This window comes from Oryx dammah, unplaced genomic scaffold (assembly GCF_014754425.2).
Source record: "Oryx dammah isolate SB20612 unplaced genomic scaffold, SCBI_Odam_1.1 HiC_scaffold_9, whole genome shotgun sequence".
Lineage (NCBI taxonomy): Eukaryota > Metazoa > Chordata > Mammalia > Artiodactyla > Bovidae > Oryx > Oryx dammah.
Window position 1 is genome coordinate 8,963,395 of NW_024070193.1, and position 12,966 is coordinate 8,976,360.

General features: G+C 47.2%; 1 protein-coding gene across 5 annotated transcripts; it reads right to left on the minus strand.

Moving 5' to 3' along the window:
• Positions 1-5,554: 5,554 nt before the first annotated feature.
• Positions 5,555-12,227, minus strand: NME6 (NME/NM23 nucleoside diphosphate kinase 6). Of its 5 annotated transcripts, none has more exons than XM_040246893.1 (6): positions 12,085-12,227; positions 9,509-9,605; positions 8,046-8,148; positions 7,062-7,101; positions 6,502-6,662; positions 5,555-6,128 (listed from the first exon to the last, which is right to left on the minus strand). In XM_040246893.1, exons 2-6 carry the CDS (start codon positions 9,596-9,598, stop codon positions 5,962-5,964), a joined length of 561 nt encoding a protein of 186 aa, XP_040102827.1. In that variant the 5' UTR covers positions 9,599-9,605; positions 12,085-12,227; the 3' UTR covers positions 5,555-5,961. The 5 variants fall into 5 exon arrangements, with proteins under 5 accessions (XP_040102827.1, XP_040102829.1, XP_040102830.1 ...); XM_040246895.1 differs by having other exon boundaries at positions 11,964-12,193; XM_040246896.1 differs by having other exon boundaries at positions 11,417-12,100.
• Positions 12,228-12,966: the final 739 nt, after the last annotated feature.

Below are 12,966 nucleotides of genomic sequence, written 5' to 3' on the forward strand. Positions count from 1 at the left end.
AAATATATATATATAACCACATTATCAGTAGTGTCTTAGTATTTTCTAATACTTGGTCTGTGTTCAAATTTACCTGATCATCTCAAAGTCTTTTATGAATTTGAATCAGGATCTCAACAAGATCCACACATTTCTTTTTAAAAAAATGTTTCTTAAGCCTGTATCAATTCTTCATCCCTCTTCTGTTTTTTCTCTCCAGGCCATGGATCTATTTATAATGCTCTGAATCTAGAACATAAATCTACTTCAGATAATACTGTAAAGTAGTTTTCACATAGTAGATTGTAAATCAAGGGAAAAATAGTTCTGAACTTTATCACGAAGTATTCATCACATGAAAGGCATGGCAATTCCATGGTGGTCCAGTGCTTAGGGCTCGGGGCTTTTACTGCCGTGGCCTTTACTCACTCTCTGATTGGGAACTAAGATCTCGCACACTGCTTGGCATAGCTGGGGAAAAAAAAGAAAACATTACATCATCAATGGCATTGCTGGCTGTAGTATTTAGTTACCACTCATACAGCACACCTGTGTCTGTCATCAATAGAATGTACACATCATCAATAAGGCACATCCATGTCTGTCTCCATTTGTAACTGCGATGTGCCTATAGCTATAAGCATCTGATTATTTCACTGTGTCTCCTAATGTAGTCCTTCCATAAATTCATATTGAAAAGCATAGTATTTATTGTGAATTACTTTCCTTTATTTCTCTTTTATATTTTGGGTTAGGGCACTATTTTTAAAGAATTCTGTGTATGGGGACATTTTATTCAATATGAATCTCATTTCAAGACAGTAAATGAGATGTTACAAAACATAGACTATGAGAACGCGCCTTTGACTCTAACAGTGTTGAGAACAGAACATGTGTCTGTCTTCTGTCTAACCTTTCAAGTTCTTTCTTAATTAACTCTGCTCCTATCACCCGTTCACTCAAAAGTATTCATTAACTATTAAATGTTAAGTCCAGTTCTGTGTTCTTGGGATGTACCAATAGTATATCTGGGAGAAGGCTGTTCCAGACATAGGAACCAGTCAGTGCACAGCAGCAGGACAGAGATCAGTGCAGCTCAGACTGGAGTGAACAAAGGGTAGAGTACAGGTGGAGTCAGAAAGCCGATAGGATATGAAAGAATGTAGAACCTAGTGGGCCCCTCTCAGGGCTTGGCTTTTACTCTGAACATTATGGCTATATATATATTCATTTATTTTTGGTTGCACTAGGTCTTCACTCTGAGAAGGCAATGGCACCCCACTCCAGTACTCTTGCCTGGAAAACCCCATGGACAGAGGAGCCTGGTGGGCTGCAGTCCAGGGGTCACGAAGAGTCGGACATGACTGAGCGACTTCCCTTTCACTTTTCGCTTTCATGCATTGGAGAAGGAAATGGCAACCCACTCCAGTGTTCTTGCCGGGAGAATCCCAGGGACGGGGGAGCCTGGTGGGCTGCCGTCTGTGGGGTCGCACAGAGTTGGACACGACTGAAGCGACTTAGCAGCAGCAGCAGCAGGTCTTCACTGCTGCGTGGGCTTTCTCTAGTTGCAGTGAGCGGGGGCTACTCTCCAGTTGCGGTACGCGGACTTCTCATCGAGGTGGTTTCTCTTACTGTGGAGCACAGGCACACGGGTTAGGGTTAGGGCTTCAGCAGCTGTACTTCCCAGGCTCTAGAGCAGGGGCTCCGGGGTTGTGGCACAGGGGCTTAGTGGCCTCACTGCACGTGGAATCTTCCTACCAAGGATCAGACCTGTGCCCCCTGCATCGTCAAGTGGATTCTTTACCACTGGACCACCAGGGGAGTCCTGGATACATATACATGCTTTAATAAAGTGAACAGTTCTCTTTCTTAGAAATGTGCAATAAAGAAGGAAGAGATTGGAATTAGCTCTCGTCCCCTGTTCCCAACCTATTCCTCTATTCGTGATCCCAGACAGAACTCTCATGGCTCCAGAGTACTTTCTTTGGATCAGTGTGGGTCCTGACTTGATTGGGCTCAGTAGACCCTCTAGAGCAACATGTCTTAGCATCCTTCATTCTGTCCTGAGAGAGTTGGACAGATAATGAATGGGGAAATTCAAATGGTTTCACGTGTTCTCTGGTGAGCCACTATTCTCCACTGTCTTCTGTATTAGAGACATCCAGACTGAGTGACTCCTCTGTCAATCTACTCTTTCTTTTCACAGAGAAGTCAAAAAGAACGTTCCCATATTTGTCATGAATGTTCTCTCTTGTTGGAAACAAATCGTTGTAGCTTATGTGTCAGTGTAACTGGTTATGGCCTAGAAGATAATTTTAGTATAAGTGCAGATTCTTACAAAGCTGACGATGCCTCTGATGTTTACTTGGAAGATTCCTTATTGGGATAATATCTATAGAATAATAGGTTCTACTGTGGGTTTTGTCTGTTTGTTTTTTTGGCTTGATTCAAATAAAAGATGTAATAAGTAAAAATTGACTAAAGGGTGGTCCAGTGATTAAGAATCCACCTTGGGATGCAAGGGACACTGGTTCAATCCCAGGTCCAGGAAGATCCCACATGTCACAGAGCAGCCAAGCCTGTGTGTCACAACTACTGAGCCTGTGTACTAGACCCCGCAAGCTGCAACTGCTGAGCCATGCACTGCAACTACTGAAGCCTGCATGCCTAGAGGCCATGCTCTGCAACGAGAAGCTGCCACAATGAGAAGCCCGCCACGCTGCAATGGAGAGTAGCTCCTGCTTGCGACCACTAGAGAAAGCCCATGTGCAGCAACAAGAGAGGCAACAAAGACCCACCACAGCCTAAATATAAAATAAATCAATCTTAAAAAAAAACAAAAACAGATTGACTGTGGTACATAATCTGAACCTAATCATAAGAAAATGTCAGGAACATTCTACACATCTAAACATGAGAAAGATTCTCTAAAAAAGAACTCTGCTCTTCAGAAATGCCAATCTCATGAAAGAGACACTACCAGAAACTAAGGAAACATAACTAATTATAATATGATTGTAGACAATCCTGTACTGTAGGAAAAATGCTATAAAGGATATTATTGGATCAGCTGACAACTGGAATACATATGATAATCATTAAGTTAAAGTGAAAGTTGCTCAGTCGTGTCCAACGCTTTGCAACCCCATGGACTATATAGTCCATGGAATTCTCTAGGCCAGAATGGGTGGCCTGGAGTGGGTAGCCTTTCCTTTCCCTTCTCCAGGGGATCTTCCCAACCCAGGGATCAAACCCAGGTCTCCCATATTGCAGGTGGATTCTTTACCAGCTGAGCCACAAGGGAATACTGGAGTGGTTAGCCTAGCCCTTCTCCAGGGGATCTTCCGACCCAGGAATTGAACCAGGGTCTCCTGCATTGAAGGAGGATCTGAGAGTTGTTAAAGTATTATATAAATGTTACATTTACCGGAGTTGATAACTGTATTGTGGTTATCAAAAGAATATCCCTACTTTTGTCAGACACACAATGAAGTATTTATAGGTAAAGAGCATGATTGTATGCATTGATTAAAAAAAAAGTGTGTATATATACGTGTACACACACACACATATAACACAAATTTTAGCAATAAGTAGTTTGGGAAAAGGGTACAGAACTGTTCTGTGTACTGTCCTTATTCTTGCAACCTTTCTGTATGTTTGAAATTATTTCCAAATAAAAAGTCAAAAGGCGTTGAAGGAAATATAGGTCTGGTGAAACTTGCCTTGGAGAGACAGACATTAATGGTTGTGAATGATGAATGGACTATGACATTATGACAAGGAGGAAAGCCTAGCTAACCCTTCCTGTGACTACTTTGACTGAAAACTCTTTCTTCAGATTCAAAGCCACAAACCCATCCCTGGCCTCTCTATCTTCGGGCAGTCAGCAGACTCTCAGCCAGCGTGACGTCTGCAGTCAGCCTATTGCCAGACTCATGTGCAGGAAATCAACACCAATCAGGAGATCCTTGCCCAGTTGAGCAGCATCAGTAGCAGCAACAACATTCTGATAAAAACCAATATGGGGAGGGGTGGTGGTAGGCAGACATCGAAGAGTGAGGGTCTCTACCCCTTCGTTTTAAAGTTCCAATGACAGCAGGACTTCAGTGGTTTTCTCTAGTCCACCCCAGGGACCACCAGTAAACTCTCAGGGAGGCAACTAAGTGTTGAAGGTGCAGCTCAGTCTAACCCAGAGGGTAAGCTCTGGGGAAACAGACAATGTTCCAGAGAGGGTAGAAATCTCAGGATCTGGAGAAATCTGGTTTGTAGAGTCCACACTCTACTGGTTTTAGCCAGAAGTCAAACCTCTTCAGATGCAGGCAGTCGTGGGGAGGCAACATCTTCTGTGTGCAGAGTGCGGGTGAAGCTTTCGTCCAAAGTCACATTCATCAGACATCGGACGACACACAGGGAAAAGCCTTACATACACGGGGAGAGTAGGCCAGGCTTTTTAGATGTCACCCCTTAAAACCACCAGAGTACACACTCAGGGGATAAGGTTTATGTGTGCTTTTGGCCTCAAGTCACACTGCATCAGAGGACACACACAAGGGAGCAGCCCTTTGTGTGGGTGAGGTATTAGTGAAAAGTCAGACCTCACTAAGCACCAGAGGATTCACAGAGGGCATAAACCTTACGTGTGCAGGAACTGTGGTCAAGACTTTAGGGTGAAATCACACCTCAGGACACATTCAGGTGAGAAGCCTTTTGTTCACAGGGAGTGTGGGTGGGGTCCTAGTCAGAAGACAATCCTCCACACCCACCAGAGGACACACTCAGGAGAGCAGCCTGATGAATGCAAGTATGTGGGCAAGGCTTCCGCCTTCCTTCTCTGGCTATTGCTCTCTTTTCTTGGCTTGTGCAAATATTTGTTTTCATAAGTTCTCTATATAAATGCAAGCCATCTCACTTTCAGCTTGTAGACTGTCAGGGTAATGCTCCCTGGCGGTTCACACCTCCCTGCATCTGTGCCTCGTGTGGCTGCTTCCCACATGGACTCTGGGCTTGGCCACGTGACTTGCCTTTGTCAGTGGGGTATCAGCAAAGATGACTCTAGCGGAAGCTTGATAAGCTCATGAACGGAGGCCTGCTTTCTTGGAACCCTGAAATAACCATGCAAAGCAGCAGCTCAGGAGGAAACACCACGCTGGACCCAACTGCAGAAGGCTGCCATGTGCGTCCAGCTGAGCGCAGCAGAATCAGCCAGCCAATCCACAGACATATAAACAAGTTCAGTCATTATTGTTTTAAGCCATGAAATCTTGAGGTGGTTTGTCATAGTAGTAGGTAACTGTCATCCTCAGCTACAAGCAGAGACATGGCTACCTTTAGTGGCTCTGTGCAAATCAGAAAAAAAAAAAAAAAAGAGTCATAACAATATGCCGTTACTGGGCAGACATACTTTTGCTCAAACCAAAGGTGTCCTTTCTTCCACGATGCAGGCCTATGCCAGGGGCCTTCGTGCTCTACATAAGCTGCACGCTGCGTGAACCTCCTGGGAGATTTTGACACAATTCTCTCTTCACTTAGCATAGACCAGAAACTTGACTTAGGACAGGTTTAATTACTCCAGTTAAGGAGAGAGAGTGAGCACCTTGAGTAGTGCTCCCAGCCTTTATTCAGTAGCATACTGACTTTTATTAAGGAAAACAGACCAAACGTGGCTAATACAGAGTCACTGCATTCTTCAGGCAAGTCAGCTGGGCAAGCTTCTCCTTGAGAATGATACACAGTTCTCAGAAAAAAGAGGAGCCATCATTCCTCTGAGCCACCCACGAGTATTAAAGAGAAGAGGTAGACAGTGATATTCTAGAAGAGGTGGCAGTGAGGAGCTTAGGCCCTCTCACAGGCGGTGGTGCCCAGCAGAGATGGCACAAGGAGCTCCAGGCCTCCCTGGTCCTAGAAGAATGCTCTGGGACCAGAGGTCTGTGAGAGAAGGTTGGGCAGTGCCACCAGTCTTCACAAACTGACAGGCCTGTGTCAGGCTGGCCCCAGGCCTCTCGTTGGAGCAGCAAAGTGGACGCCACCCTCGGGACTGTAGTGCACAGGGCCACAGCGCAACTGAGGCTCCTCTTTCTCGTACCAGTGCTGTTCATTGAAATCCGGGAAGAAGGCTGCAATCTCTCTACTGGCTGAAACCACAGAGTCTGTAAGGGGAGGAAAAAAAGAGAAGGGATTCTCATAGGGAGTGCAGGGTAGAGGCAAGAAGCAGTCATGCTGCTGCTGCTGCTAAGTCACTTCAGTCGTGTCCGACTCTGTGTGACCCCATAGACGGCGGCCCACCAGGCTCCCCCGTCCCTGGGATTCTCCAGGCAAGAACACAGTAATCGGGTTCAGAAACCAGAGCCTGTACTTCTCCTGCCCCTAAGTCCTGGGCCACATCTGGCGAGGTCACCACAAAGGGCCAACTGGGAGGAAAGCTCACTGGGGGACCTGCCTTTCAACCCCACCATCCAGCCTGCCCACCATCCTTGAACCAAATTCCCTTATTAATACTGTGGACACAGGAGGCAGCCTCACCTGAGCCGTGGGTCGTGTTACGGGTGTCGGTGAGGCCGAAACTCCCACGAATTGAATCTGGGGCCACGTGGCGTGCTCGAAACACTCTGGTGGGGCCCATCACGGTCCTCCAGAGCTGGATGGCGTCCTTGTGGGCGAGGATGTAGGCTCGGATCGGCCCACTGTGAACCAAGGGAGCACATGTCAGGAATCTGGCTCTGGCTTCAGTAGGGCACACTGTGAGCAGGGCCCAAAGGCACACTGGACATCCTGAGAGTCTCCTTGCCTTTCTAGCTGAGTACTACTTCAAAGAGGTGATAGAAAGCCGCTGATGAAGAAGGCCACCGAGACAGCAGAGTTGTTAGGAAGCATTCAACAATACTCTTCTACAGCCCCTGGATCACTAAGCACCTCAGAACAGGTGGCCATAGGGTCAGTGTCGGCCCAAGCCCACGTTTCTTCAGACCCTCGACACTGCTTACAACTTTAAAGAGTGGCAAATAAAATTAACAAATCTACTTAGGGGGGCAGGGGATATAAGTCTCAGTGGATGAAGATGTTGGAACCAAAGTGAGAAATACCTGGCCATGAACTCCACCAGCCGCTGATAGAAAAAACGCCCTGCAAGGAGAGAAGACCTCCATTAAGACACAGTGCCAAGACAACTTTTTATACTCCTGCCTCCCTAGAGGAGGGAGTAATCACTGTGTTAGAGAACGGAACATGGAGTCTGACTTACCTGGGTCTGAACCCAGGCTCTCCAACTTACCACCTGTGTAGTTTCAGGTAAATCAATAACTTCCCTAACTTAGTTTCCTAATCTGTGTGCTGGGGACATAATACCTACCTCATGGGGTTGCTGGGAAATTAAATGAAATCATGAGCCTTTGGACAGTACTTGACAGAGTTTTTTGTTAACTAGTGATATTATCAGGATATAAAACTAAATTTCTTGTTGGTACCATGAGGTAGGACCCTCCCAGAAAATATTTTTAAGACATAGATAATCATGAAAAGTTTGTGTTATCAATCCACTCTCTAGAAGACTGAATTTTACAGTTGGTAAGTACAGTAGTCACGTATGGATGTGAGAGTTGGACTATAAAGAAAGCTGAGCACCGAAGAATGGATGCTTTTGAACTGTGGTGTTGGGAGAAGACTCCTGAGAGTCTCTTGGACTGCGAGGAGATCAGACTAGTACATCCTAAAGGAAATCAGTCCTGAATATTCATTGGAAGGACTGAAACTCCAGCACTTTGGCCACGTGATGCGAAGAACTGACTCAATGGAAAAGATCCTGATGCCAGGACTGAAGGCAGGAGGAGAAGGGGACGACAGAGGATGAGATGATTGGATGGCATCACCCACTCGATGGACATGAGTTTGAGCAAGCTTCAGGAGTTGGTGATGGACAGGGAAGCCTGCGTGCTGCAGTCCATGGGGTCACAAAGAGTCAGACACACTGAGAGACAGAACTGACGTCAGTGAGAACCTGACTTTGGTGTCCATGTAAAATCTTTCTAGGGATAGAGAAGCCTCCCACTCAGAGGACTGTTGGCTCCTACCTTCATGCTCTCGGTAAAATTTCTGGCAGTCTTCCTTTCTCCACAGAAGTTCTCTCATTCGCACAATAAGGAACTTGTTGCTCAGAATCTGCTGATGAACAGCCTGGATAAACACCACCCCAAAAATAAAAGTCAGTGAAAGGGAGCATCTGAGTGAACAGGAAACCCAGGCTAGCCAAAAGAACCCTGGGGACCCGTTAGAGCCTAAAACTTGAAGAAAAGAGACACCCTGTTGCTATCTTGAAGATGGGAGTGAGTCATGTAACGAGGAATGTGAATAGTCGCTAAAAATGGTAGTCCCCACCTGAAGGCCAGCAAGGACATGGGGACCTCAGCCCTATAGACACAGAAATCAAATTCTGCCATTCTGAATGGCTTCAGAATGGATTCTCCCCCACACCCTGGAGATAAGGGCCCAGTCAGTTGATACCTGGACTTCGGCTTTGTGAAACCCTAAGGAGAGAACCTAGCCCTTAGCCAAAGCTACTGGACCTCTACATTCTAGAACTGTGAGGTACTGAAGGCTGTTTAAGCTGCTAAGTGTGTGGTAATTTATTAGGCAGCAATAGAGAACTAGGGCTCCCAGGTGGCGCAGAGGTGCAGAATCTGTCTGCAATGCAGGAGACACAGGAGACGAGGGTTTGACCCCTGGGTCAGGAAGATCCCCTGGAGGACAAAACGGCAATCCACTCCAGTATTCTTGCCTCAAAAATTCCATGGACAGAGGAGCCTGGCACGCCATAATCCATGGAGTTGCAAAGAGCCAGACATGACTGAGCACACATGCAATACACAACTAGTATACATACTGTCTTGAGATTTGGTTCTTCTTACTGTATTAGAGCCTTTAATTATTTTAAAAAATATTTTATTTATTTGTTTCTTTGGCTGCATGGGTTTAAAGAATCTGCCTGCAAGGCGGGAGACCTGGATTCCATTCCTCGGTTGGGAAGATCCCCTGGATGAGAGCATAGAAACCCATTCCAGTATTCTTGTCTGAAGAATTCCCATGGACAGAGGAGCCTGGGGGGCTATAGTCCATGGGGCTGCAAAGAGTCAGACATGACTGAGTGACTAAGCACAAGATCTTCATTGCTTCATGCAGAATCATTTGTTGTGGCCCATGGCCTTCAGTAGTTGTGGCACGTGGGCTTAGTTGCCCCATCTTAGCCCCAATCTTAGTGGATCTTAGTTCTCTGATCAGGGATCAAACCTATGTTCCCTGCATTTCAAGGTGGATTCTCAACCACTGGACTACCAGGGAAGTCCCTCTTATATTTTTTATCTGCCTCAGTTCTCCAACAGATTTTTAGTCTCCTTGGGGTCAGTGTCCACGACATCTAGCTTTCCCTCCACACCATCTAGCACAGGACTGTATTGTCAGTCTTCACAAATGGCCCTGTGGCACCTGAAACAGAATCAATGCCCAGGGCATACAGTAGATGCTTAGGACATGTTCTTACCTCCAGAATCAGGGGGTGAGCAACTGCATCAGGCTTGATTAGGGCCAGAGTGAGCTGGAGAGCCTGCGGGCTCCGCAAGATCGAGGTCATCTCCCTCCTGCCATCAGAGAGCCAATTAGAGACACATCAGTGTTGCAGTCCCCACCCTTCTTACTCTGGAGCCAGGCAGTCTTGCAAGTCAACCAGGGCTCTCACTTCTCCAAGGTCAATAAAGCACATGACAGTTACTTAGTATTTAACTGCCCACTGGGATCATGGGATTGAGGGAAAGGAATAGTACAGGGGCCTTCAATTTACCCACTAGGGAACATAATCTTGCTAATGCAACTGTAACCCTGCAAAGGAGTGACCCATTCATGGGAAGTTCAAGTTTAAACATTACCTGTCTCTGCCAGTACTCCCTTCGCTTCCTATCTTTTGTGCTTTACAGAGGATTTACAATTTACATTCCTATAGCCTCTAGCCACAAGGGTACGGTCACACAGTGCTCTCCCATCAATTCTAGAATTGCAAGACTGGACGGACAAGAATTGGGATGTTGCCAGGATACCACCCCCTCTCACCTCCCCCCACCCTTCCCACAGCCACTGCCTATGTCTGCTGGATACATACGATTTCAATTCTAATGTTCCAGATAAGTCAGGATCTACCCTGGCCAAATCAAACCCTTTAATACACTTGCTGTCCCCAATGGCAAGGCTTGTTGTTCAGTTGTTAAGTTGTGTCTGACTCTTTGTGACCCCATGGACGGCAGCAAGCCAGGCTTCCCTGTCCTTCACCATGGCGAGGCTTGCAGACATGCAACTCAAAGGTCAAAGACAAGTTGTACTCATTTTGTAGCTGAAATGCCTGGCACAAAGACGCTTAATCAATTCTACTGACTAAATGAACCTATATAGTCTTATTCTATTTATCTTTGTATATCTACAGTCTAATCATGGTGTATGAGCTCAATAAATAATTGTGGAAATGCTATAAAAAACATAAAAGTATTTTAAACTGGACTAAGAAAACTTGAGATCTCTTCCAACTTTGAAATTCTATTTACATGTGAGAAACTGATCATCTATACAGGTCTAAGGAGTAGTTCTCAAAGATTATCTGGGTGGAACCTCTAAATCTGCCAGTAAATAGAGAAGGCTTCCATGAACACATACAGAGACAGAGTCTGGACAACCATGTTATTTCTCTTAGCCCGAAAGTGGCACATTAAAGGCAGTGCTAGGGTCTGGCCCAAACAGAAACACTGCCAAGGTCTAGAAACTCATGCCCTTTCTACAGCATTCAGGCTGATGCTCCGGTCGATCCACAAAGCTAACCACAGCCTAACCAGTACAAGATCAGCCAATCTAGTTTCCCTAACATCCCAGGTGGTGAGTAACCCAATAGTGAGCAGAATCTTGTCATATTTTTAGGGAGAGATATCCTCGCCACCTCACCTTCCTCATCCTCCATATCCACAATATCACTAAGTTCTGGCAATTTTGCCTCACCAGTGTCCTTCCAATCCATACAGTTCTCTCCTTCTCAGCTGCCACCACCCCAGTCCAAAACATCATCAACCCTCCCTGGACTTATGCAACAGCCTCTTTAATGATCTTCCAGTTTCTACTCTTTCTCCCTCTACAATCTGTTCTCCACACAATAGCCATTGAACTAAAACTGCAAATCTGATAATTTCATTTCCTTCCTTAACCCTCCAAAGTGTGCCCTGCTTTTATAATAAAACCTGAAAGCCTTATCATGTCCTACTAGGCTTTGCGTGATCTGATCCCTCATCTAGAACTCCATACACCTTAACTTGCTTTTGCTCTAGCCTCATGGGCCTTGCAGCTCCAAGACTTTCTGGCCTGACAGCCAGAGTTTTCACAGTCCAGAATGCGTTCCCGCTGGTTACCTCCTGCTCACCCACTAGATCTTAGTTCGCTTCCCCACTCTCATGGCTCCTACACGTCTTCTTCTCTTATCTCTTCCCCACTAGAAGGTCAGCTCCATGAAAGCACAGATCTGTTTTGCCTCTGTATCCTCTGTGCTGCAGAGCGCCTAGCACACACATGGCTCTCAACGGTATTTGTTGAATCAATCAGTGAATGAGTGATTCAGCTATTCCAAGGCCAGAACGCTAGAGGCTATCCAGGGGAGGGCATAGTTCCTTTTCTAATGCCAGCCAAGTAACGCTTGTCTTGGATACTGGTTTACAACAAAGAGGAACAAGTCGGGAAACTTGCTCAACATAAAAGTCGCTCCTTTAAGACATTGTAAGTTTTGGAAGTTCCCTGGGCATTTGCCTCCACTACAGAGGCTCCTATTTCTCCGCTTCCTGGAGGGTGCCAGCCAGGCTCTCCGTCCTCCCAAGCTCATCATCACCTCGGCTTTCTGCCTCCGAAACCTGAAGCCCCACCCTCCAGTCCCCCAAGCTCACAGCCTCAGTTCTAGACACCACCCTCTTCCCCACTCTGCTCTTCCATTTCTCCAGGCCTGCAGCCCTGCGGTTTCGGCCCCTTCTACCGAGGCCTAAAACCACTCCAGCTTCTGGGCTATTTGGGAGCCCCGGGTGGAGTTCGGATACGAGTCACCTGGTCGTCCCGCCGCGGGACCCGGCCACCAGGCACTGCGATAGCTAGCCTTTCGGTCCTAGCGGGGTCCTTTAGGCATTCGCCCGGGCAGCCCGTCTCGGGGTCCTTGCTGTGCGGCCCGGGCGGGGGTGAGGTGCTGTGCCAGCCAATCCGGGATGTCGTGCAGCAGGAGGGCCCGCCTCCCCGTGGCCCTGAGGTCTTCCCAGCGCTTGCTCGGGAGGGAAGAAGTGACGTAGTCGTCTTGGACGGGAGATAGGCTGTGCTCGGCCGCCCTCAGGTGGGAGAGCGGACCAGGCCGGTGGCACCGCGACGGTATGTGGCTCACAGAGGACCTCGGAGAGGACAGAATGGGCGTTTCAGGGTGGAAGCCAGGCAGTGAGCGGGGCCGCCAGTGGGGCAGCCGGAGTGGGCTTTGCCCGACTCGCTCTATTTTTGATCTAGGGTAGTGCCTGGCACTTCGTTGGTGCCCAGTATTTGTCTTTCGGAGGGACGCGGGGGACAAAGAACTTGTGTCTTGATTCGGTTTTGGTGGGACTGAAGTAATTCTACACCAGTTATGAGTCCGAACTCAGTTGAGTGAATCGCCCATTATGAGGCTAATTTTTTATTTGTCTTTATTATTTTTGCTTTGTGCAGGCTTTCTCTAGTTGTAGCAGGCAAGGGCTGCTCTCGGTTGCGGTGTGCGGGCTTCTCATTGCAGTGGGATCTCTTGTTGCAGAGCACAGGCTCTAGGCAAGCAGGCTCAGTAGTTGTGGCTGCTCCGTGGCATGTGGAATCCTCCTCGGCCAGGGATTGAACCCATGTCTCCTGCATTGGCAGGCAGGCTCCCATCCACTGCGCCACCAGGGAAGTCCCAAGAGGTTAATATGTTCATTCTATCCA

Coding starts and splice junctions, on each gene's coding strand:
- NME6 (XM_040246893.1), bottom strand. CDS start 9,598: ATGACCTCGATCTTGCGGAGCCCGCAGGCTCTCCAGCTCACTCTGGCC. Junction 6,663..7,061: donor CTGGTGGAGTTCATGGCCAG/GTATTTCTCACT, acceptor CTTGGTTCACAG/TGGGCCGATCCGAGCCTACA. Junction 6,129..6,501: donor TAACACGACCCACGGCTCAG/GTGAGGCTGCCT, acceptor CTCCCCTTACAG/ACTCTGTGGTTTCAGCCAGT.